The sequence below is a fragment of the Condylura cristata genome, unplaced genomic scaffold (genome assembly GCF_000260355.1).
Source record: "Condylura cristata isolate star-nosed mole 26May11 unplaced genomic scaffold, ConCri1.0 scaffold00020, whole genome shotgun sequence".
In the NCBI taxonomy this organism is placed as follows: Eukaryota; Metazoa; Chordata; class Mammalia; order Eulipotyphla; family Talpidae; genus Condylura; species Condylura cristata.
The window spans coordinates 26,922,761-26,946,857 of NW_004567121.1; the positions used below are offsets into that span (position 1 = coordinate 26,922,761).

The window sequence follows — 24,097 nt, forward strand, 5'->3', positions numbered from 1 at the left end:
GGCGAATCAGCCCTTACAATGAGCTTAGCAAACACACGTGCACAAAGGGCCACAGTAACAGAAGGCAGTTGGATGTCTTCAAATACGGCTTCCTCAGCAGCCAGTCTGAGGCAGGTCATGAAAACTTCAGGGGAGAGGCCGTGTCCACGCACGTTCACAGGAGAAAAAATAGTGCAGTGGGACAGTGTTCATCAAGGTGAGTCTGGGGTCCTCCTCGCGGCAGTCAGTCCTAGATCTCTGCCCTATTCTGCTCCCTTCGGCCCAGGTTGGTTTCTGTAACCACGTCAAGACGCCACTCACAACCAGCCAGTGGCCATTTAAAAGGGCAGTGAGGCCCTCCCTGGTGGCGCAACGGGTTAGGACGAAGCACTGCAAGCTGGCCGCGGCCTCAGAGTGAGTTCCATCCCCTCCGGGGAGCTGACCCATGTATGTGGCCCAGAAAAACTCTCCTATCTCACCCGCTGCTCCCTTCAGCAGTGCATTTTGCCGATCTGCCTGTCCTGCTCCCTACTCTGTCACTGCTGAAGCTTCTCACCCACCGCCCCTGCACCTCTGGCTTGTACCCCAACGGTAGTAAAATGCATTCCTGGCCAGGAGTCCAGTAAATACTCACAGAATCAAAACCTGGTTGTCACACCAGTCAGGAACTGAGAAACCATGGCAGTTAATGTTTTTGAAAGGTTTGTTTTTAATTTATCCATATAAGAACTGGGGTGTAGTCTGGAGGTGTGGGGTGGGGTGCGGTGACAGGATTCACCAGAGACAGATTGGGGAGCAGGTTGACTGAGATGCACTGCTGAGGGGAGCAGTGGGTGGGACAGCAGAGGTGGCTTGTCATGAGGGTCAGCTCCCTGGATGGAACATACGCTGCGGTGGCTGGTGATAGCTTTTAGTGCAGTCTTTAACCCCTGTGCCCCCAAGGAGTTTAACAAAGGGCACTTATTACAGGGACTGCAAAGATCGAAGGGGACCTCAGGTGAAAGGTAACCCCCGGAGGAGGAGGGCTGACTAAGGGAAGAAGGCAGAGTTACTGGAGCCCAAGCTTGGGGGAAGTGGAACTCACACTTCAGGGGAAGGGGTAGTGACAGTGGGTGCGGTTATCTTTAAGAGGCAGCATGAAGGCCCATCCCGAGAGGCAGAAAAGCTCAACACTTGGACCAAGTTAAGCTGCTGCCACTTTGACATTCAGACTCTCCAGGACCAATCGCCTCACCGCTCCTGCCTAGAGGCAGGAGTCCCTGCGCGCCCCCTAGTGGTGAAGCCTAAGTTGTCAGCGGGCAAAGCTGAATGTACTGTGCGGAAGCCCAGCCCAGCTCCCGGGGAAGCGAGGGTTGGACTGTTTGAGATAATGCAAGAATGAGCGTTCTCACACCTATCTTTTGATGCCTTGTTCACTCATACTTGGCGGCACTTGTTGAGTTGAATAAATACATATAGTAACCATCCTGGTGAATGTGCGGAGGCATCTCATGATTCAAACTGTTTATTTCCTATCACTGTTGAAGTTGGCAATCTTTGACGACTTGAAAAGCCTCTTTAGAAAGATTAAGTCTCTCTAGTTCGTGTGCAGTTGGATTGCCACTCTTTTTTTCGTATAGATCAGTGGGTTTTTAAAAAATATATTCATGATGCAAAACCTTTGGATCATAAGAATGGCAAATACATTCTTCTGGTCTGTGAAGTTACCTTTCTTCATTTACTCAGTCGTACTTTATCATGAAGAGGTGTTCCTAACTTTATGGAGTGCAATTTATCAATCTATATCACTTAGAGATAGTGCCCTTTGCACTATCTTATTTAAGAAATATTTCCTTGTTCTGAGATCATGCAGATATTTTCCTACATTATAGTCTTCTTTTTAATCTCGTCCATTGTACTACATTCTAAGTGATTTTTTCAGATTTATTTTCTGACTTACTAGTTTTGTTTCAGCAGCTTCAAATTAACATATGCATTTCAAATTAAAATGTTATCATTTTGATTTTTAGGCATTCCATGTTCTCCTCAATTCTGCCTGGTTATTTTTGATGACTTTTGTTCCTGCAGCTCCTTTTCAAAAATACTCTTGATTTCTTTAACATATTAAAAACATTTAATTCTGTGCCCAACTGTTATAGTATCTGCCATCATTACAAGTGTGATTTTACAGTCTGATGTTTCTTTCTGCTAGAATTTGCTTACAGCGGTATAGGTCGTTCCAATTTTAGAATTGTTTGCTATGAGCTCAAGTTTGTTTGAATTTTATCCACGGGAATCCATTAAAGCCTGAATTTAAAGTATGTTTTTCTAGAGAAAAATTGTACTTACTTGTCCCTAGGAACTCTGCTAAATTGAAACCACTTCAAATGTTTGGCTTTTTCTTTTTTTTTTTTAACCCCCAAAAGTTTAAGGGATTGGAAATCCCGGGGAGACTTTTCTATTCCTTCCTGTCCTCCCTACCCCAAGGTGAGACCAATTTGCACAGGCAGACTCATTTTTCTCTTGAGCACTCACCACTCTTGATGGAGAATGTTGTCTTTTGGGAATCCCAGCTTCATGACAGGGTCTCTGACCCAATTTCCCCAATTTCCCATTTTGTATGGGCCCAGACTTTGCCTCTTGTCCTCAAATTTGACCTGCTAACACCCTGACCGTGAGCCCTAAGGTATCTGCAGATCCCAACAAGACAACACTGGCTAGTGCTGGCTGGCTTATCATGTTGGGTTTTACACGTCCTGTGCCTTTCCCTTACCCATTGCCAGCCACATTGAAAATATGCTTTTTAAAAATATTTTACCCATAATTTAGAGGTTCTGTACCAGGAGTGTTTCTCTGCAGTTGTCAAAAATGGTGAGACAGAATCCATCATGTTGTCAGAAATGGAAATTCAATGTTTTCTTGGAATATGTCACTCAGGCAGGGTCCTTGTGAGGTAGGTAATTTTCACTTTGAGCCATCAGTGAGGTATGTTTTACAAACCCAAGTATCTCTTTCCTGCTCTGGTTCATGTTTGTTGAGGGTGTCTTGGAGAAAATCCTGCCATACATTTTGTAGTTGCTATAACTGAGCACAAATTGAGCGAAACCTCGGCAAGAATAACAGAATAGTGCTGAATGCTGAGATAGTCATCCAGGACCACGTCAAGCCAGGAGAAAATAAAGGCTCTGGGAGAACAGATTGTAAACCCTCGTGATCCCCTTCCATCCAGATCAGAGCCACCTCTGTTCACAGTTGCAATTTAGGAGGAATGAGGAATAGTTTCAAACTGGATGATCTCCCTGGCTTGGGATGTCAATTTAAGTGGGGAAGATTCTGGTAAGGAAGCCAGAGGGGTAGATGTTTCAACAAAGATGCTTTGTCAGTGTAGGTCTTTGTGGGCGGGTTTTGAACAATTCCAGTTCCGACTTTGTACAAAGATCATCCTTATAATACTTAAAAGAAAAATAGGGGATAGAAGGCCCTGCCAACTTCTATGTCTTTTGAACTGGAAAGAACACTTTTCTCCACAGGGCATTGGGAGACCAACATACAATGATTGACTTGGTGTTTGTGCTGTTGCAAGAGGCTGCTGTTGAGTCTGTCTTCTTATTATGCATGAGACCAGAGCCTTTCCCTCCTAGGTCTTCTTCTTTTTTAAAGATTTACTTCCCTATGCATAGAAGAACTGGGGTACAGTCCAGAGGTTTGGGAGGGTGAGGAGATCACCAGAGTCAGAACAGGCAGATCTACGAAACACACTGCTGAGGGGAGCAGTGGACTAGACAGGAGAGATCTGCTGCGCCTGTGGGTCAGCTCCCCGGCCAGAATCAAACTCAGGCCTAGAGGTGATGGCACTGAGACTTAACCCTTTAGCACCAGGGAGGCCCCTCCCTCCTAGGTCTGCAACAAGCACGTTGTTAGTAACAAACCTTCACTTCACTGGGGTGTTTCTAACAGCTGGTTTCTTAGGAAGATTTGCAAGGTCACGATCTCATAAAAAATAACACTAACTTTCAAAAAAGGTTATGGGGCTTCCTTGGTGGCACAAGAGGTTTAGTCGAAGCACTATAAGGGAGCCACTGTAGCACGAGTTCGATCCTAGGCCAGCAGCTGACCCACAGGGCGCAGCAGACCTCTCCTGTCTCCCTGCTGCTGCCCTCAGCAGTGTATTTCAGTAGATCTGCCTGTTCTGCTCCCCACTCTGTCTCTGGTAAAGCCTCTCACCACCCCCACCCCTCAATACCTCTGGCCTTTACCCAAGTCTAAATAAAAAAGGGTTATCCAGTTTTCTCCTTCAAGTCCCCCCAAGGCTACATAAAACATGAACCCCAAGAAAATCTCTTAACCTTGGGTCTTGCTGTCACCAAAATATAACCTAGCATTTCCATAATTTTTCAGTAACATCATCCCCCCCGCCACCATGTTGCATCTACATTTCCAAGCACAAGTGGATAGATATTCCTTTCCTAGACATATATAAGGGTCTCACCTATCAAGGTCAACACCCATCATATTTTTCACAAGATGAAGAACGTCTTGGTCTGCTCTTATGTCCGGGTGATCATGGTGGCATCATGTTATTGCCCAGAGACACGTGTGAGCTGGGTCAGGTGGGCACCTCACCTCCTTGGCCAGTTGGGGGCGTAGTACAGCTGTATTGTGAACCAGCCTGCTGTGCAAACAAGAGGCGCTTTGTGGACTGGCACACCCCACATCTGGCAGCCTCCCAATGCCAAGGCCAGTGACCTGAGGGCAAGATGTCCTTCCTGGCAGGCTCAGTCCATGCCAGCACTTGGGGCTTATAGCCAAGGTTTGCTTTGACCTCTGGTTTATGCTCCTGCACTACTTGTCAGAGAAAATCGGGCCCTGGCAGTTTTATATTCACCTGTCTTGAGTGCATTAATCACGGCTGGCACCCTCCCTAAGCCCTATCCAAAGTTTGCATCTTAGAGACTGGATGTTTTCACAGAGACCTCGGGATGCCAGGGCCTGCCAGGCCCGCGCCATTAGCTGTGGTTTCTGGGATGTGTGACATGGAGTCTATTTCCATCCCACTTGGACCCCACCCAGAGGTTCTGACCCACTGGAGCCTTAATATAACTATTGGGATATTTAGGGCAGCCTGATTTCACGGGGCAGCTTCTTCCCCTTCCACATCTTTACTGTGGAGACTTTTCTATTTCTGTTACCCATCATAAGTTTTGTAATTTTTTTTCAAGTTGAGAAAGCCTTGGCACCTTCGTAACTTCTCTGCTTGTTCAGTGGCACTTTATTTATTTAAAGATTTATTTATTTATGCATATACGAACTGGGCTACAAGCCAGAGATGGAGGGGAGAGGACTCACCAGAGACAGAGTGGGGAGCACAACAGGCAGATCTATTGAAACTCACTGCTGAGGGGAGCAGCGGGCGGGACTGGAGAGATCTGCTGCGCCCTGTGGGTCACCAACCGCCCCCCCCCCGTCCCGGCCAGGGATCCAACTCATGCTACAGTGGCTGCTCATGACTTGATAGCAACATGTCTTCAACCCCTGCACTACCAGAGAGACCCTGGCACTGGCTTTTAGCTCCTGCTTTTGTCCCCACAGAGTCCAGTGTCCAGCTGGTGGGCAGCTCTTTTGTCCTCCAGGTCTTCTCCTGCACTCACAGTCACAGAGCCCGCAGCTCTTGTTCTTTGTCTCGCTGCTCAGGGGCTGACCCCACACCTGCTGTGGGGAGCTGATGTGGGGTTCGGGGGGCTCACTATCCCAGCATCCCCAGTATCAGGCCTGGGGGTAGGGGGTGTCGGGGACCCGGGCTCCAACAAGAAGAGATATATATTCATCAGTGAAGGAAAGAGCATGACAGTTCTTTGGGGGGCCGCTTGCCAGCTGGAGCGTGCAGACCTATGATTGCCCCAGCGGGGGTTATGGGACCAGAGGGTGTGTGATGCGGCACAGACAAGCAGGATGGACTGTGGGAGGGCGCTCGGGGGCCTGGGCTCCTGGGGTCCGTGACTGTCAGACTTCTTGGTGAGCTCTAGGAGCTGGGGGCAGAGCGCTAAGAACAGAGAAAATGGGAGGCTGCACTGAGACTCAGTAGGAGACTCAGCAGTGCTGCTGTCTTGGGGGGATGTGGCTGGACCCTGAGCCCTGTGGGCCTGCGGGCAGGGCTGCGCTGACGGTGTGAACAAGTGGGTGTGACTGAGCTCCAATTAAACTCTATTGACAAAAGCAGGCTGGGTGTGGTGTGCTGGGTTGACCCACTGGCGGTTGTTAGGCCAACCCTGAGCTAGAATACAAACCAGGGCCGCTGGGCTTAGGGCCAGTGCTGCCACCGAGAGAAAAGACAGCCACAGCCATCCGACCCTTTCCCGCCACCCGCCTCCAGAGGGAGAGGAAAGGGGTTTCTCAGACGAGACTAGCTGTTTCTGGTCCCTTTGTTTCCCAGGACGCAGTCTCTACCTGAATACTCAGCCCCTCCGTGGCCAGCCCGGTGACCCCGTCGCACAGCCAGCTCTGGGGAAGGGGCTGGCCATCACGGTCTCCACGCGCCCTCAAGTCATGGGCACCTGGGGTGGGTGGGTCCAAGCTGACCAAGCCCTCCGGCTGAGCCTCTTGTTACAGGGCAGGGAGAGAAGTGTCCCAGAACCCCCAAACCTGCCTGTTTTAAATAGGTTCTGCCGTCCGCTGCATCAAGACAGAACATCCATAACTTTAATGGAAAGGACCTTTAATACAATCGGTGTGCAATACAGACAAGACAAAGAATATAGTTTCCAAGTCAAGCGCCCAAAACCACCCATGCCCTCGTGGGTAAGAGTCCACCCAAACGGGATTGTCCAAAGCAAGGCCACTTCCCGTGGGGACCCAGAGAAAGGGTCAAAACAGCCAGACAAGTCTGGGAGGAAAAGAGCAAAATAAAATCAAGATAACAGTGGCCATTGGTAACCTCCCCGGGGACCTCTCACCCACAACCTTCCGACCAGTCAAGACCAGAGGGGACCAGGGCGGGGTGGGGGGGGGGCTCCCTCACCTGTCTCTGCTCCACGCCCCACCCACCCCCGCTCTCCACCTGCTTCCCCCCTCCCCAGTCTCCTCTCCAGCTTCTTCTCCTCTCCCCAGTCTCCCTGCTCAGCTCCGCCCTCCCTTGGGTGGGGCAGGGGACCTGGAGCCCCCTTTTCCTGGGGACTCCCCTGCTCCACTCTGACCCCTGAGCCAGGGCTCCTGCCTCATTTTGTCCTCTGTGCTTCTGTTTCCTTTTGGAGCCTCTTTCCCACGGACGGACGCTCCTCCCTGTGAGTGGCAGCTGACTCTGGACCTGAGTCTCCGCTACCTTTTGTCCAGCCCCAGCTCCAGGCCCTAGTGGGACTAGCGAGCAGGGGTTTCCTTCCTCTGCAGCTGAGCAGGCAGGGTAACTCCTGCTTCTGGCTCCCTCGCAGATGCAAGTCTTGGGGCTGGTTCGTCCTCTCGTTATTCCCATTCGTGCTCTGCCTTGGCTGCCCCTGGCCCCTGGCAGCCCTTCGGCCCGCCTGACCACACAGGGTGCTCGCTGGCGCTCCTGGACCCCCTGGGACTTTCCCAGTCACTGAGGAAAACGGCTTTGCCAGGAAAGAGCCCCAGCAGCCCAGGAAACCGATGCGGCCCTTGCCCTCCTGCCCACCACCAGCTCCCCGCTTCCTGTGCCCCCTGTCTTCTCTACAGAGCAATGTGGTCACCCCAGGGTCTGCTATTACTAGACCAAGGCTTGAGTCTAAGCAGGGCAGGAAGGAACAGACTCCAGACGGAAGTCTCGGAAGCCCTGGGCTCTGGGGAGCCCCCCACAGAGGGGAGGGAGGTGGATGTACACCCCAAACCAGCTTTCCCTGTCTCCCCCTAGGAAGGGACGGTGCACCCCCAGCCTGGGAAGACATCCTGCCCTCACCCTACTGCCCTGGAGCAGGGCCAGGAAGATACTGCTACTTGACTTTAAAAATAGAACATTTGAGCTGGACTTTTATGGTCCTGGGAAGAACACTGTGCTCATGCCCACCCACACCTGGTCTCTGCCCCAGCCTGGCCCCATCCAGCTGCCCAGCGGCAGCTCTGCACAGGCTCTGCAGGCCCCTCGCAGAGGCCTGGTAGATTTATGAGGACAGCCTTGGCGAGGCCTTCTCCCGTGGCTTCCAGCCACAGCCCAGCTGCTCCCCCCCGCCATGCAGCTCGAGGCTGGGACGTTCTGTGTCCTTTTCTGCCTCCACCCAGCTTGCTGAGTCACCCCTCAGCCCCCTTTCCCGGCTGCCCTGGCCAGCCCTGCTAGGACCCAGCCCCCCAGCCCCGAGCTGCCCAGAGCCCACTTTGTGCTCAGAGGGGCAGTGGGGCTGCCTCTGGGTGCCCGGCGGGACTCCAGTGGGTCTGTCCATCCCTTCCCATCTGAGACGCTGAAATTTAACAACTGTGACTCCTTTTCTGTCTGGGCTTGGTTATACCTGATCTGGAAAGCTACTTACAATATGCAGAGATGCCAGATCATTTCTGCAGGGTCACATATAATATCTTGCTGCTTTATCAGATTTCTGGCACCCCATATGGGGGCAGAGGGAGAGCCTGGAAGGACAGCACTCTGGGAGAGGAGGGGCTGGCCCCAGAGAGCTCGACTGTAGACATTGCAGAGATAACGCCAGAGCCCATCAGGCTTTTCACCAAAGCCCTGCCAGGAACCCACTGAACCCAGGACTATCTTGTTTGTTTTTCCTGGAGGTTAGGTTTTTAACATCATGGAAAGAGAAGACTTAAAAGAAACATGTTCTCCTTTTAAGGGCCTTCAGGCCTGGGGTGCTTGAAGAATGCAAAGCCCAGGGGAGTGGGAGAAGTTAAGGTAGAGCAGCCTTAGGGATAAGATCTCTGAACAAGGCGGCTGGGGCCATCTAAAAGGTTCTCTAGGAAATGGAAGCTAAGCAATGTAGCTTATGGCTCACCTTGGAGCCACAACTCATCAGGAAAGGTGGAAAGGGACAGAGAGGAGGAAGGCGTGACAACCAGGGGCAGCTGGGAGATCACACGGCAGGGACAAGACGCCTGCACCCTCCTGCCTCTGACTTAGGGTGGGCAGCCCTCCCCCTGGATGACAAAGCCTGCCCCTTCCTCAGCTTCCCTTGGCAATGCTCTATGCCCAGCTCACCCTTGGTCCCATCAGCACCTGCCAGGCCTCTGTCCTAGGTCCCTGCCGCTGCATCTGACAGCAATGTCTGTCTTGTTATCTCCAGAAGGTTGTGGGAACCCGGGAGAAAAGCAAGGGGTGGTGCCTTCACTCAGCTACCAATTTGTTCAGACTTTTCCCCTCAACGTCCCGCATAGCTGCCACCGGCGGGTCGCCCACAGGTGCCAAGATGCAGGTGGTGCGCCAGAGTCCTCTCCACCACACAGGCCCACTGCGTCATCTGGCCTGCGTGCTGAACCTGAGCCAAGCCTGATCCGCACTATGTTTGAGAGTCAGCGTGAAGACAGGTGAGGCCGGGCGGAGAGCCCAGGCCACCAGCTGGAGCGCTGTCTGGGAGACAGGGCGAGAGGGGGCTCATTCGTCACAAAGAGCTGGAGAGAGTGGCCAGGCCGGAAGGAGAGCGTCTTGAATCCCGACCTCTGCCTCTTTGGCCCTTTGACTGGAGGGGGTGGCTGTGCTTGAGTCAAGGCCAGGGGATCCCAGGCCACCAGCGTAGAGGCGAGAGCGCATCGGCCACTTCTGAAAGAAACATGGGAAGTGAGTATTGCTCCCTACTGCTGCTCCTGGTAGCCCAGAGCCTCGGTACCCCAACACTTGGTCTCCTGACATCTCCCTCCCTGTCACTCTCCTTGCCACACGGCTCTGATGAGAGTGGTCACCACCACCGATGGCCCACCCATTCCATGACCACTTCAGCCTGGCTGAGAGCCACAAGAGGAGCAGTTTGGGGAGACAAGGAGTCTCCACAGAGGGGAGGGAGGTGGTTGGCAGACTGACCGCAGCCCGGGACTGAGCAGAGTTTAGGCCCCTGCCTGGCCGCCCGCCCGCCCCTCTAATGGGGACCTCCAAGGACCGCCCATCCCTCCAGCAAGAGCATGGACAGTCCCGGAAATGCCAGAGCAGCTGCCCTGCGGTCTGTCCTCCTCCTGGCTGTCCCCCCACCTGGGCCAGGTCACCCCACCCAGCTGCCGGGGTTCCAGACCGGACCTGGTTTGCACAGCTTCTCTCTTGAGCACACTTACCCTCACCTGCTCCGCGCAAGGGCCTCACCTTGGTGGCCGTTTTCTAGCTAAGGAAATGACTGTGTCACCCAGAGCCCTGCGCCAGGTACCCCCCTCCCCTCGGCATTTCATTCACTCAAATTCTGCCCTTTCAGCTGTATTTGTATGAAAGGGAAACGCTCAAGTTTCAAGACATTTCGGAGCTGTGATGTTTAGGAAGAGAGCTTGAGAAGCATTCGCCATGAAAATGAGCCGGGCTGTCCCCGGAGGGCAAAGCTGGGCCTTCTTTCCAACACAGTTACACTCTACAGACAATACTTGGCTGGGAGGTCGTCTAGTCAGACACCCTTGGGCTTGCCCAGGGTTCAGTTTTCTCATCTGTAAAGTAATCCTCACTTTGTTCTTGTGCAGATTAAAAGATAAAAATGCTCCAAGACACTTGGCCCGGCCATTGGCAGAGTTTAGCACCCACAGGTTAGCACTATTGTGTGATGATTATGCTAATTATACTTTGCCTTCTGGTCCTCAATTCCTAACCCTGGAAGGGAAGCTAGTTCCGCTTGTCTTCCATTTCACTAAACCAAAGCCGTGGGTCACAGGTAGGTCGCAGTGAGGTGAGTGGTGCATGGGGAATCCCTCCCCCCACCGCGGCCACCCCATCCCCACCCCAACCGTGTTGCTTGTAGCCCATGTTTTCTAACACAGTTGTTCTCTTAGTGGGTCCCTCTCCTGTGACAGAAGCCCAGAACACACAGAGGCCCCGTAAGATGAGGTGACACCCCTCCAATCTAGGACTGTCCTAGGTTTCAGTGCTCTTAGCTGCTTCTCTTCCTGGCCCCATGTGGCCCCCCAGCCCCCAATAAACACGCCAGAGTCTTAGGGTCTCCAAGAATCTCCCTTCTCTTGAGGCAACTATACTCTCACAAGACCATTTCCAATCCCATCTCCGACCCCACCCCATGAACAGTGCTGGGTCAGCCCAGCCCCAAGGCCCATCTTGGCTCCTCTCCCCCAGGTCAGGGCTGCCCAGGGCAGGGCGCACCTTCCCGAGCCCCTTCCCCAAGGCCCTACCTTGAGAGGGTGCAAGTAGCGGAGTCCGCGCAGGAAGGGTGGCCAGGCAGGGCCAGGCAGCTCGTGGCCGAGCATGCGGGTGAGGTGGGCGATGTAGCTGGTGGCCAGCACCAGCACATCCAGCTTGGAGAGCTTGGTGTCCGGCGGCACGGCAGGCAGTGCGGCCTGCAGCGCCAGGAAGGCCTGGCGCAGCGTCCTCACCCGGCTCCGCTCACGCGCGGCGTTCTGGGGACTGGCTTCACTCTGTGGAGGACCCCGGAGAGTGGGTCTGAGCGGACGCCCACCTGCCCGGGTCGCTAAGGGCATTCTAGTGCGACTTCTCCTGCCAGAGTGCCAGCGGACCAGGTGAGAACTGGCCCTGCTTTGTCGGTTCTCAGCCCTGCCTCACTGACCCACGGGTAAATGAGGGCCTTGCCTGGGTCACATGGCAGCCTGGCAGGATGCAAACCCGGCTCAGAGCCCGAGTCCTGGACTGCTTGTAATACACCACTCCGCCTCCCCCTAGCCCTCGCCCCATCCACGCCCAAGTCTGAATCCTGCTCATCAGGGCGCTGGGTGCCCAGGGCCAGCTGCGGCACAGAACACACCCTGCTCTGTAGGGCCGACCCTTGACCGAGTCAGATCCAGCCATGAAGAACCAGCTGCGGTAAAGAGCAGAAGATACCACGCAGGGGTCAAACCGCCCTCTGGGACCTCGGAAAGCCCTCTTCAGTCCTCCTGGCCTCCGTTTCCTGGAGAGAAGTGACGGGGCCAGCTGTGTGCCTGCCCTCCGGTGAAGCCCAGCTGACCTATCCCAAGCACCAGTAGAGCCTTGGGGTGGAAGGAGCCAGGGCGGATCCCTAAGGCAGGAAGGGTTAGGTGGCGGGGACAGCTCAGCCCCCTCCCTGCCTCTCAGCGCTGGCAGGTCCAGCATGTCCTTACCCTGCCGTGAGCCAGGCTCCCAGCCCTGCCCCCCCGTGGGCTAGGGGCAGCTCTGCGCCACCTTTGGGTGCTCCAGCTGGTCCCTTCCCACAGGTCCTGCCTTGTCCTGCGCAGGCGGCCCCTCTTCCAGTCGGTGCCTGTGCGCAGCTGCCGCTGGGCCCGAGCCGGGCTGGGCCCCACTCCTGGCATGGCCGGTGCCCCCCCGGCCTCTCTCTGTGACATGCCACACCCAGGACAGGAGCACAGTGCCCACCAGAGCCCGCGGCTCAGGCTAGCGGGCAGGCCAGTCAGCCGCGAGGTCTATCTGAGGGAGCTGGCTCCAACTCCGTCTTGCTTCGCTCTCAGTGCTGGGAAAACCGCCCACCAGGCACAGCCCCCGCAAAAGCCTCCTGCCTGCCTCCCAAATGGCCGAGGGTGGAGGTGCTGGACGCTGGGAGTGGCAAAGCCCTGGGAGGAGGCCCTGGCTCAAGAAGGCAGGAGGCTGGGTGGGAAGGGAGCTCCTTCCTGGAGCCTAGCCGGACCCTCCTCGCAGTCCTGTGATAGATCTGTGCTTCGGCTTTGGGGCTCAGGTTGATGGATGGGCCCTGAAGCTCCTGCTGTGTCCCAGGAGGCTGGCTGCCTACACTCCTGGGGAGCACGACCTTCTGGACTCTTCCTTCTCTTGACCATGAGCATGACCTTCCGGCCACAGGGTACTCCTCCCCATGCCCAGCCATGCCTCCTCCCACTTCCAGCCCCGGGCAGTGACCCTGACCGTTCCAACCCCCTGGAACGCCTTTCGCCAACTCCCAGGGCAAAGACTGCCTATCCCGTGGGCTATGTCCTTCGTTTGTGAGCATTTCCTCAGCCCCACGGAGCCCAGGGCCCATGTCTCCCATGTGGAGGGCAACCCCACTCACGAGTGAGTGCCTCTTGGCTAACAGCTCCGTGCTCCCCAATTCCCATGTGCTTGGCACTGTGCTAAGGCATGAGCATTATCTTAGTTCTCAAAACAGCCTCCTAAGAAAAAAGATACAGATGGAAAGATGGGAGGTATCAGAAGATGAAATAACCTGCCCACGTAATCAGCTTGTCAAGCTTCTGTCAAACAGAAGTAGGATGAACACCAGGCGGTGGGTCAGCTGGCAACTCGGAAGGTTGCTCCTTCCCCAGTGCTCTTCTGTCCTGGGGGCTACTCCTGTGTCTGTCCCCAGGAGACACCAGGTCTCTGAAGGCAACGGCCAGCTTTCCATTGAGTTGCATGGAGCCCTCCACACAGTGAGCCAAGAGGGAAGAGCCGGCTGTCGTGGCAGACCCTGTCTGTCCTCAATAGAATCCAGCTTGCACGTGCCTTACTTTGAAATCTCAAACTCCATGAGGGTCAAAATAAGGGAGAGGACAGAGAGCCAAGGTGGATGTAACGCCAGTGAGTGAGACCCCAGCCAGCCAGAGAGACAGGGAAACAGACAAGAAAAATTGACCAGCAAGTCCACCAAGAAGGAAGCGATTAAGTGCATTTTGGTATCTCCTTACCTCGGATTGACGTATGATGCTAGGAAGAATAGTGCAGATGTCTGTTTAGTGACATACAAAAACTCTCCAAGCTACCCAGTGAGGGGCAGAACCCGCGTGTAGGTCTACCTCTGTGTTGGATGCCGGCCGGTTCAAGAACACCAGAAAGCAAAGAGCTGTAAGGACGAAAGCTTGTGTGCTTATGTGAACAGAAAGGAGACTGGAGAGGTGCACGTTTCAAGTTTTGTTTTTACTCCAGGTGCAGAGTTAAACACACAGCTTGATCTGCAGCACGCTCACCGAACAGTGAGCATGTCAGGGCACAGCCTCCGGAACTCTTAAGGGGGAGGATGTCCTGAAGGAACTCTGCAGGGTTATGTGGACTCCACCCCTACTCCAGTGATTGGAAACTACAACTCCCAGCAGTACCAGGGAGAGAACTGCGAGGGCCCAAGCAGGCATTCTGGGACTTTGGGGGATAAATGGGGCGCCATTTTCCAAGGCACTCTCTTGCTCAGGCAGCGGCTCTCTGGGGGCTATCAGTTAGTTTGTTACTAGAGCTCCAGGTAGCGGAACCAGGTAAGATATTCTACTTACCTTGTATCCCTCTCTCTTTCCCGGGGTTGTTCCCTTTCGTTTCCCCTTTTGTAAATAAACCCATTATTGACCCTTTTGTGTGTGCCTGCAGTACAACTGAATTTTAAGCACGCAGGTGAGGTGAGGACCCACAGACAGGCGGCCCAGTTCACAATGAATTGCCCTGTAACAGAACCAGACTCCAGTCACCGTTAGGCCATCAGCTGACTGCAGCCGGGGCCGGCAGCTGGAGTGGAACCATGAGTGTCCCCGAGCAAGAGTCACCCCACTAATCTGCTCTACACAATCTTCTCTAACCCATAGAATTCCTGACCCACCTATCAGTTTTTTAAATATTAATTTTTATTTATTTATACAAGAACTGGGGTACAGGACAGAGATATGTGGGTGAGAGGATACACCAGAGACAGAGTGGGGAGCAGAACAGGTGGATCTAATGAAACACACTGCAGAGGGGTGCAGTGGGAGAGTCAGGAGATGTGTGTTGTGCCATGTGGGTCACCTCCAGGGCTGGGGATCGAACTCGCACTAAAACCTCTGTGGGTAGCTTGCAGTGCTGTGTCTAATCCTTTGTGCCACCAAGGAGGGCCCTCAATATGCTCTTTCTCAGAAGGCATTAAGTTGTGATAACTCTTCCAGAAACATCCATTCAGAGCTCATCTGTAATTTACTTTGGCCAGTGCCAAAGCCAGACTTATAGAGGAACCCATGGAAGTTCTCACTAAGTGGTAAGTGGGGGTGATTGCTTTCCTTCTGGAGGAACTTACCTATGAGGTAAAGAGGGAGATTTGGCTTCAAATTTCATGAGCCTTGCAAGAACACAGAATAGAAAGGGGGCAAGTATTAAGGACACATTTGCACAGAGAGTTTCTTGTGCCCAAGTCCACTCCTGGAGTTCGGTGACCTGGACACCTCCAGAAAGTTCCTCCACCCGAATGGTCAGAGACTAGAAGGATGACACAGTCAAACTCAGGCTAGCTGGCACCTCAGGGCTGCGTGCATGCAGGGATGCTGGAGTAGAAATGTTCACAGTGAAACCGGGTCCACAAAGCCCCAGAGCGAACCAAGAGGGGACGGTACGAGGCATGTGCTTCCCAGGCAGGCGTGCAGTGGCCAGTGACAGGCTTCCTCATAGGTGGGGGAGGGGAGCTGTGGTGGGAAGGGGAGCACAGGGGCTAGGTGGAGGACTCCAGGTGCTCTGGTGGTGGGAAACCACGGTGACCACACCAAGGTGAGAAATCCCAAGCCATGGAAAAAAAGGCTGTTGGAAAACACAAAACTGAAGATCTGTCCACATGTACAGTAACTCTCCACACCCCTGTCCCCAGCACTGGGCAGCCACCATTGACTTTCTGTTTCTACAAATTTCATTAAGCTAAGAACTTCCTGTGAGCAGACCCCTAGCAGTATTTCTCCTTTGGTGACCAGCGTGTCGGCAAGGTCCTCCCCTGAGGCAGCCGGGCACTGACTGCCCTGGCGAGGATGGTAAACACTGCACTGCCTGTCACAGGGGCTTCACGCAGGCACGCATCTGTGCGTGGGCGCTTGAGCTGGTTTCCCCTCTGAGCTATTGTGAATAATGTGATGCTGGGAACATGTGTGTGCAAATATCTTGAGGCCCTGATTTTAGTTCTTCTGGGGATATATATCCGGAAGTGAAACTGCTGGATCATTCAGTAACTCTATTTTTGACTTTTTGAGGAATTGCCACACTGTTCCAAGTAGCTGCACTATTTGATGTATTCACCTGTGGTCAGTCCACAAGCGTTGCAAGCGTTCAGATCCTTGGCCATCCGTATTATTTTTCCCCCCTAAATTATTTTAATAACCACCAGCCTAATGAGTATAAAACTATATTCTTTTTAAACTTCCATTTCAGGGCCCTCCCTGGGGGTGCAGTGGGTTGAAGCACAGTGCTGTGAGGCTGCCTGAAGCCCTGTAGCACAAGTTGGACCCCCAGCCAGGGAGCTGCCCCACATGGCGCGGCAGACCTCTCCTGACCCGCCGCTGCTCCCCTCAGCAGCGCACTTCAGTAGATCTACCTGTTCTGCTCCCCACTCTGTCTCTGGTGAATCCTCTCACTGCCCCTGCATCTCTGGCTTGTACCCCAGCTCTGTATGCATAAGTAAATATTTAAAAAATAGAAATAAAATATATCAAAACAGAGCAAAGCAAAAATAATTTAAAAAATAAACTTCCATTCCATTATTTTTTGTCCTTATTTTTATTTTCTACCTTCTCATTTCTTCAATTTGTCCTGTTCATTTTGTCCCAAGTCCTCCCAAGTCCAGTGCACATTTTCCAACTTCTTGAGAAACAAGCTTGGTTGATTTGTCTTTTAAGTTTTTTACTGTGTTTTGCTAAATAATAAAGAAAAATGAATAAAATGTAATCCTTGACATAAATATTTTCACCTAACAAGATAGTCTCAAAAATAAATCATGCAACGATGGACAGTAATGCAGGAAGAAATTAAAAAGTCAAAAACTATTGTTGATTTGAGCAAACCCCTTTCAGAAGCTGATAGAGATATATAAACAGAGAGAATGAATTACAGTTAATCAGCTTATGATTTTAGTTATATCCAAAAATAGAAGGCAACAGCAGGCATTCCTGGAAAGAGTACAAATAGGAATAGCATCAAAGCTGACTTCTACACCCCACTACGTGACTGTGTTGTTTCCAATTTAGACAGTGGAATTTGTGTATTATTTGTGAAGATAAAAGGCAAAAACTTAGTACTTCAACCTGCATTTCAATACATTTTTCCACTCTGTCAAGACTCTTCACAAAACCAAAATACAAGGGCATCATTATAACCCCAGGCTAGAAAGTTCACTTCAAAAGTAGGAAACACAACCAACTGGGGAAAATATATGTGGTGGGTACCCAAGGACTGTACTCAGGCACCTGTAGCTATTTGAGAATAAGGTAAATTGTACTGCTTTACAACCTCAACGGAGCATGCAAACACCTTTTCTTCCTTATACCCCCCAACTCAGAGTTTCTTTGACTTTTAGTCCACTGTGCGTTGTCACAAATTACAAAGCTGCCAGCAAGCTATCAAGTAAGACAGCAGGAGGGGTGACTTACAGGAGGGGGTGACTTGGCTTCTCTACAACTCGCCACATTTTGAGATCTTCATCTGAAGCAAAGAATAAAGTCATCTCAAAATTGGGCCACAAGTCCCATGTGTGCAAATTTCAATTCCCACCTAGCAAATCTCACAGTAGTTAGTTTGAGAGAATCTGTGAATCAACATTGGAAGAATAAGATGAGTCAGAGAGGTAAGTCTCGTGATACTCATCTTTATCCCAGCACTGCTCAGAACAAGAGGCACTTTGCCCAAAAGACTTAGAGTAATATTTCTATTAGGATGAATGAAGCTTACTCTCCTCGCTTGTGGCTACTATGTAATCAATTAATTTGTCCAAATTACCTTGTTCTTTCTGACTTCCAATCTTTCTGACTTCCAGGCAGATCTGTCTATAGATTTGAGAATCCTGGTGATATTAAATGCAGAAAATCTGTCCCGGTGGCTATGACATTTCATGTAAAGTCAACAGTGTGGATTCTGATTATATTTTGACTTCTCAAAGAGCAAGTCTATTGAGAGAAATATGTGATTGTTCCTTGTCCATGTGGGCCACTTTTTCTGGGGTAAATTTATAAATTGGCATTCTGGCACTTACCTGGGGATAGTGTGGAGATGGCATGATCAAGAGCACATTTCTTACCCTACAGAGTGGCAGATACAACTGCCTTCCCGGATGACACAGCAAGCAGATGGCGATATGTGCTCCACACGTTATTGCTTTGAACCCCCTCTGGCCACTGTGATCATCTGCTTTCTTTCCTAGAGCTCGCATTCTGCTTACTGATTCAGTTTTTAAATTTCCTGGCAAGCAAGTAGGAACCGAATTGAGATTCCAGAATTTTTCCTTTCTCCCCTTTTTGAATACTTACCTCTCTGTAGTTGCCTAACACTTTTCCTCAAATCATGATTTCCCAAAAACCAAAGTTAGTTGAGCAAGCAGCCTCTTCCTCTCATATTATAATGTGCAGCCCAAACAGAAAATTAAAAACCAAGTCCTTCCAGATAACTATCCTACCCATTCATTCATCCTCTCAACAAACATTTATAGATTGCTGGAAAGAGCACATTATACAAATTTGAAAGAAATAGACCAAGAATAGAACAAGCTATTCTTGTCCAGGCTTGGAGCAGCAAGGTGGAAGATGGTGTGGCTGAAAACAACTGCAGGCAAAACAACTAGCAAACAACTGCATTGCAGTATCAGGTTCCCAACAGGGATGCCAAACACTTAGATGTCAAACTCTCTTTTAATAAAGCTTTATTAAGCATATGCTAGTGAACACAATGTAAGGGAGAGAGTAGGTGGTATAAACTGAAGTAACTGTAACTGACAGAAATGTTTGTTAGGACAGCAATCTTTAAATTGGGGTCTCATAAGCCTAGATGGTATGAATATCTTCCAAAAAGACTTAAATTCTAGGGTGACCAATTGTCCCACTTTCTCTGTCTTAATTTTAGGACTGAAAGTCCCATGTCCCAGGAAACCCCTCAGTTCCTGTGGCTGTGTCTCACCTTTCAAACTCCTTCACAGACACACCCAGAATTATGTTGAACCAAGTATCTGAGATGCCTGAGACTGCCTGGTTCTCTTTTCCCACTGCCCACATTGAAGAGTCATCTCTCACTTTACACATATCCTGATTTTATTATGATGAATTGCCTTGAGGGCACAAAAGAAAAAAGAAAGAGAATTAGAAACACTGACATGGGCAAAGCCTCCTCTAAACCAGACATCCCAGACCCTTGGAAGGGTATCTCATTTTTCATTATGTGTTAATTTTATGTGCCAATTTGACTAAGCCACGGGGTGGCCAAATACTTGGTTTAACATGATTCTGGGTGTGTCTGTGAAGTTGTTTCTGGAGGAGATGAATACCTTGCTGGTGGGGCTGAAAAATGGCACAGCTAATTTGGAAGTCAGTTTGACAGTTCATCAAAATGTAAAATAGTCATGCATGGCCTAACCATTTTTGGTCTAAGTCAGTGGGATATAGGGTGACTGTCCTAAAAAGCTGTACCATGTAGCCTAGGTGTGTAGTAGGCTATGATATTAGAAAGATGAAATCACCTAATGAAGCATTTCTCAGAATTATTATTAAGCATCAAAGGACTATATGGACTCATTGTGACTCAGCAATTCCTCTCCTAGGCATCTACTCAAGAAGAATGAAAGCATTTGTCCATACAAAACAAGAGTATACACAGAAGCATTGTTCATAATTGCTGAGAAAGAAGCAAAACAGAATTGGGGATGAGTGGGGAAATGAACTATGGTCTATGCACATAGAGGAATATTATTTGGCAATAAAAAAGTAATGTTAACTTGCTACAACATAGATGAAGCTTGAAAACACTATACTAAGTGAAAGTTACATTGCCTATGTTCCACTTATATGAAATGTCTAGAATATGCAAATCTATAGAAACAAAGTAGATTTATAGTTTCCAAGGAGAGGGTGGATGAGGTGGGGGTAGGGAGGAGGAGGAATGGAGTGACTTTCACTGGGTATGAAATTTCTTTTGGGAAGTACAAGCATATACTAAAATTAGATTGTAGTCAGTTTTCACAACCCTGTCAGTACACTAGAAAGCAGAATTGCATAGTTTTTAAGAAAATATTTTTTATTTATTTATGAATATAAGGGCTGGGGTGCAGGCCAGAGGTGTGGGGAGTGAGAGGATTCACCAGAGACATAGCAGGGAGCAGAACAGGCAGATAGACGAAGTACACTGCTGAGGGGAGCAGCGGGCAGACAGGAGAGGTCTGCTGTGCCAGGTGGGTCAGCTCCCTGGTCAGAATGGAACTTGTGCTTCAGCGGCTGCCGATAGCTTCATGGTGGTGAGACTTAACCCCTTTGCCATCAGGGGGGCCTCAGATTTGCACTTTAAATGGTTAGACTGTATGGTATGTGAATCATATCTCAATAAAGCTGTTAAGAAAATAGCTATTAAAGCCTAAGTATATCCCAAGGGGATGGAAACGTGTAAAGCATGAGCCACTACTTGGAAAGCAGGAGCAGAAAGGAAAGCTCAGATAAACTATAGCTGGGGAGAGCTTTGGTTGGAGGAAGCGGGGAGCGGACAGCAGGGGTGAAGCTAGTGCACGAAAGGGAGCCCCATTGCCTGGAAGCATTTTGCCTACTTTGGTCAAGGGTCAGCCTTTTGTTGATCCCCTGAAAGAAGTTCCCAGAACCTTGAGGAGGAGAAACTACGATGTCAGCAATTGACCTTTATGACATAGGCACTAGATACCAGGGAGAACTGTCCCCAGGGGATGGGGCTACCAGCTCCCAAGGGGGGCGGCAATGCCACCCCTTAAACAAAGTCTGTCTCCCAGAGCTTTCATCAGCTGGCCCACTGTCACTGCTGCTACTGGGCGTGATAAGCCGCTGGACGTGGCCAGGCTGAGCCAAGGACACCAGCTTTAGGGGTGGCCAAGGGGCAGGATACCAGGATGCTGGCGGAATCCCTGATTCAGGTTTAGGAGAGCAGAAACCTGTATCCGAAAAAACGTCTCCTGGCTGAAGGAGGACGGAGAAAGATCCCGAAGGCCGGAGGTTCAGACAGAGAACTGGTCAGAGTTCAGGGTAACAAGTGATGGGGTGGAGGACGGTTAAAGCCACTGTTTGGTGACTCTGCGCCCCTCTCCCAGGTCCCCTCAGCCCCGGAGAGCCTGTGAGCACATCTCAGAGGCACCTGGATTGGTAAGAGCTCACAACAGAACACTCCATTCCAGCCCCATCCCAGCCCACTGCCCCCAAGCCGCCTCCAGCTCCACCCTCCCTCAGCCTCCCTCCTCCCCTGTTTCTCTCTTGGGTTCTCACCTTCCCTGGAGTATTTTGCCAGCTGTCTGGACCCAAAGGTCACATGGGCTTAGGGTCTTGACAAGACAGCCTGGAAACGGGCACGCAAAGCAAAGCCAGACAGCATCCCGGGCTGTTTCTTTCTCTACAGGCTGGACAGCTGTGTCTTCCTCCCTTCCTCCCCGGCCCAGGCATTGTCGCTGCTGCCCCTCAGCTCCCAAGAGGCAGCTTGGCTTCGGCAGCCCCACATACCCCTCGTCAGTGGCTGATGGAATAACTGAGAGGCCACGTTCAGACCCAAGCTCCTGCCTAGACCCTGGAGGGGCCTGGGACTATAGCTGCCGCCCTCAGTGGCGCCAGGCAGCCAGGCAGGAGCCACACTGTGTGCGCAGAGGCCTGGATTTCCCAGCCAGGCCTGGGCTCAGAGATATTGGTCCTGACTCCGCCAGGTCTCTAATCTCTGGTCCTAACACCCCCTTCGTCCCTTCTGGATTCAAGGCAATGTTGCCTCAAAACAAGGAGCAGGTGTTGCTACAGAACGCAGCACCCCCTGGACACACCCTGCAGAGCCCCTCACAGCGCTCAGACTCTCTTCCCACTAACCTAGGGCCTCCTCAGTCTCCCCAGCAAGCACACCCCCCTCCCCCACAAACGTGCTCCCCTCCCCCAAGGACTCACTCACCTGGCTCCCACTTCTACTCTTCTGACTCAAATTCGGAGTTTGTCCTACATCCCTACTCTTCCTCTCTCCCGAGTTCCCCCACTTTCTTTCATCAGAATTTCCCTTTTATCCCCTTTTCACATTCCCCGTCTCCCTCCCACCTGTTTTACTCCTCTCCTACTCACTCCTTCTCTCCCTGTCAGCCAGAGAAATCCCTCCCAAACTCATGCTGCCAGTCTCCCTCCCACCTGGAAGACCCACCTAGGCCCACTCCCATGTCTCCGAGCCCCAGCCCACTTTCTTGTGGGAGTCAGCCCAACACCCAGTCATGGCACTGGCATCAGTACGGGGACACCAGGTCCCCTGGTGCGGTGGGGGAATGCGTGGCAAGCGAGAGGGACCCTGCAGAGTTCAGGGACCCAGGAGCCCTCGCCCAGGCCCTGGTGGCCCACCTGGGGCACCGCCGCATTGCTCAGGACCTGCGCCTACTGCTTTTGCAACGCCTGTGGCTAGGCGAAACCGGCGAGGTGCCGCCAGTTGTGGAGTACCCCGTGTGCTTGGTGTGCCTCCGCGCCCGCACTCCCTCTTGCCCTGCCCCCAAGTACAAAACTGGCCCCCGGCTGCTTGCCTTCCCCCAACTACTGCCCTATACACAGGACCAGGAATCCGGACCACTCCGAATAGGCATCGGCTTTGGCCTTCGCCTGCCTCAGGGCCAGGCCAGGGCCTTGCATCTGTTGCCCGAAAGAAGGCGGAAGGAAGCAGAGCCCCAGGGAGAGGCCGCCCAGGCCAGTGGGTATCACCCACCGGCATCCCGGTCTCCTGCAGCTCCAACCCCTGTGGCTCAGGGCCTGGCAAATTCAGCTTCAGGCGCACCCTCCCAGACAGGGAGCCTCAGACCTGCAAGCCTTCAATCACCAAACTCCACCCAATGTTCAGGGCTTCTGCCTCAGGCACCAAAACAGGCCACTACCTCCCTGGAGCCGGGGCCTTCCTCTGCCCCAAAGAGGCCTGCCTCTCTAGAACCCATTCTCCTAAAGTCATCACCCTAACTCCAGAGGCACGGAGGCTCCCTGGAACACCTCCTCCAAACACCACCATCCCTGCCAGGCCTCAGACCTCATGGAGCCCCCGAGATACTCTGAAGGGCTGGCTGGCTGGAGCTCAGGTGTGTTCTCCTGCCCTGAACCCTGGGAGTCCCTTGTGGAGTCTGCTCTCTCCTGGCTGAAGAGGATCAAGAGCACTCAAGGCCCCATTCCACCTTTAGTGTATCCAATAAAGCCTGAACCTGCAAGACTTGTGTCTGTGTTGTGCTGAGCAGAGTGAGGGGCTATACCCACAGGATGGGGGTTAGATGGGGAGCAATCCCCAACAAAGGGTGGGGGGTCGGGGAAATTGAGTGGCCAAGGAAAATGTGTACCATGTATCTGAGGAAGGCAAGGCCTAGATACCTGAGACCTGCAGAAAGCTCCATTTTTGCCTTTTACACTTTAATAAAACTTAGAGGAACACTACTGGCATGCCCAAAGATGAAGTCATCAGGCACCTTCCTCTGGGTACACCTTAGGTTAACTGATGTATGCTAACCCAGGAGAACATCAGGAAGTGCATTCTTACAAGAAAGGGCATGCCAGTTGGCATTCACTCACAGATAGAGCTGAGGATACATATGTTGGTGATCAGAAATCCAAGAGTCCCCTCAGAAGGTTGGAGTCTGGAAGAGACCAGACCTGTCCCGTTGGGGACTGAGTGGTCTCCCTCTGAGGGTGTCAGAGGGTGCAACCCTTCCCCTACACACACGGCGCACACACATACACACGACATAACATGCCTTTTCACAAGCAGACCTTTCCTGTCTTGCCCACTGCTCCCCTCAGCAGTGTATTTCAGTCAATCCGCCTGTTCTGCTCCCCACTATGTCTCTAGGGGATCCTCTCACCCCCGCCACCCCTGTATCCCAGTTCTTGGATGCATAAATAAATCTTTTCTAAAAAGAAGAGTACGTTGCTTCTTAAGAGAGGCAAGACAAGTAGGTCACATTTCAGATGAATGATCTTAGATAATTTCCACTCTCGGGTACAAAGCAACGGTTGCGCTTGTATGTCTCCTAGAGCTTATGTGTAGACAGCACTAAACCAAATATTTCTTTATTATCCTTAATTTTTTTAGCTCTCCCTCCTCCGCTGCCACGCTTCGCGGTGGAGGCGACGCGTGCCTCCCTAGCCCCGCACAAAGATGGCGCCCCTGTTGTCACAAAGGGGCGGAGAGCGTAACCCTGACGCCATTGTTACGTCACCCCGCGGCGGGCTAGTGCTGACG

General features: G+C 51.8%; 2 protein-coding genes across 2 annotated transcripts; one reads left to right on the forward strand and one right to left on the reverse strand.

The window, feature by feature from the left end:
• Window positions 1-9,490: 9,490 nt before the first annotated feature.
• TCF23 (transcription factor 23) lies at window positions 9,491-12,355 on the reverse strand. The gene is made up of 3 exons (XM_004686365.1): window positions 12,130-12,355; window positions 11,209-11,451; window positions 9,491-9,655 (listed from the first exon to the last, which is right to left on the reverse strand). The coding sequence occupies exons 1-3, from the start codon at window positions 12,349-12,351 to the stop codon at window positions 9,491-9,493; spliced, it is 630 nt and encodes a 209-aa protein (XP_004686422.1). The 5' UTR covers window positions 12,352-12,355.
• A 9,263-nt stretch (window positions 12,356-21,618) lies between these two features.
• On the forward strand, window positions 21,619-22,830 carry PRR30 (proline rich 30). The gene has a single exon (XM_004686046.1). It carries the CDS (start codon window positions 21,619-21,621, stop codon window positions 22,828-22,830), a length of 1,212 nt encoding a protein of 403 aa, XP_004686103.1.
• Window positions 22,831-24,097: the final 1,267 nt, after the last annotated feature.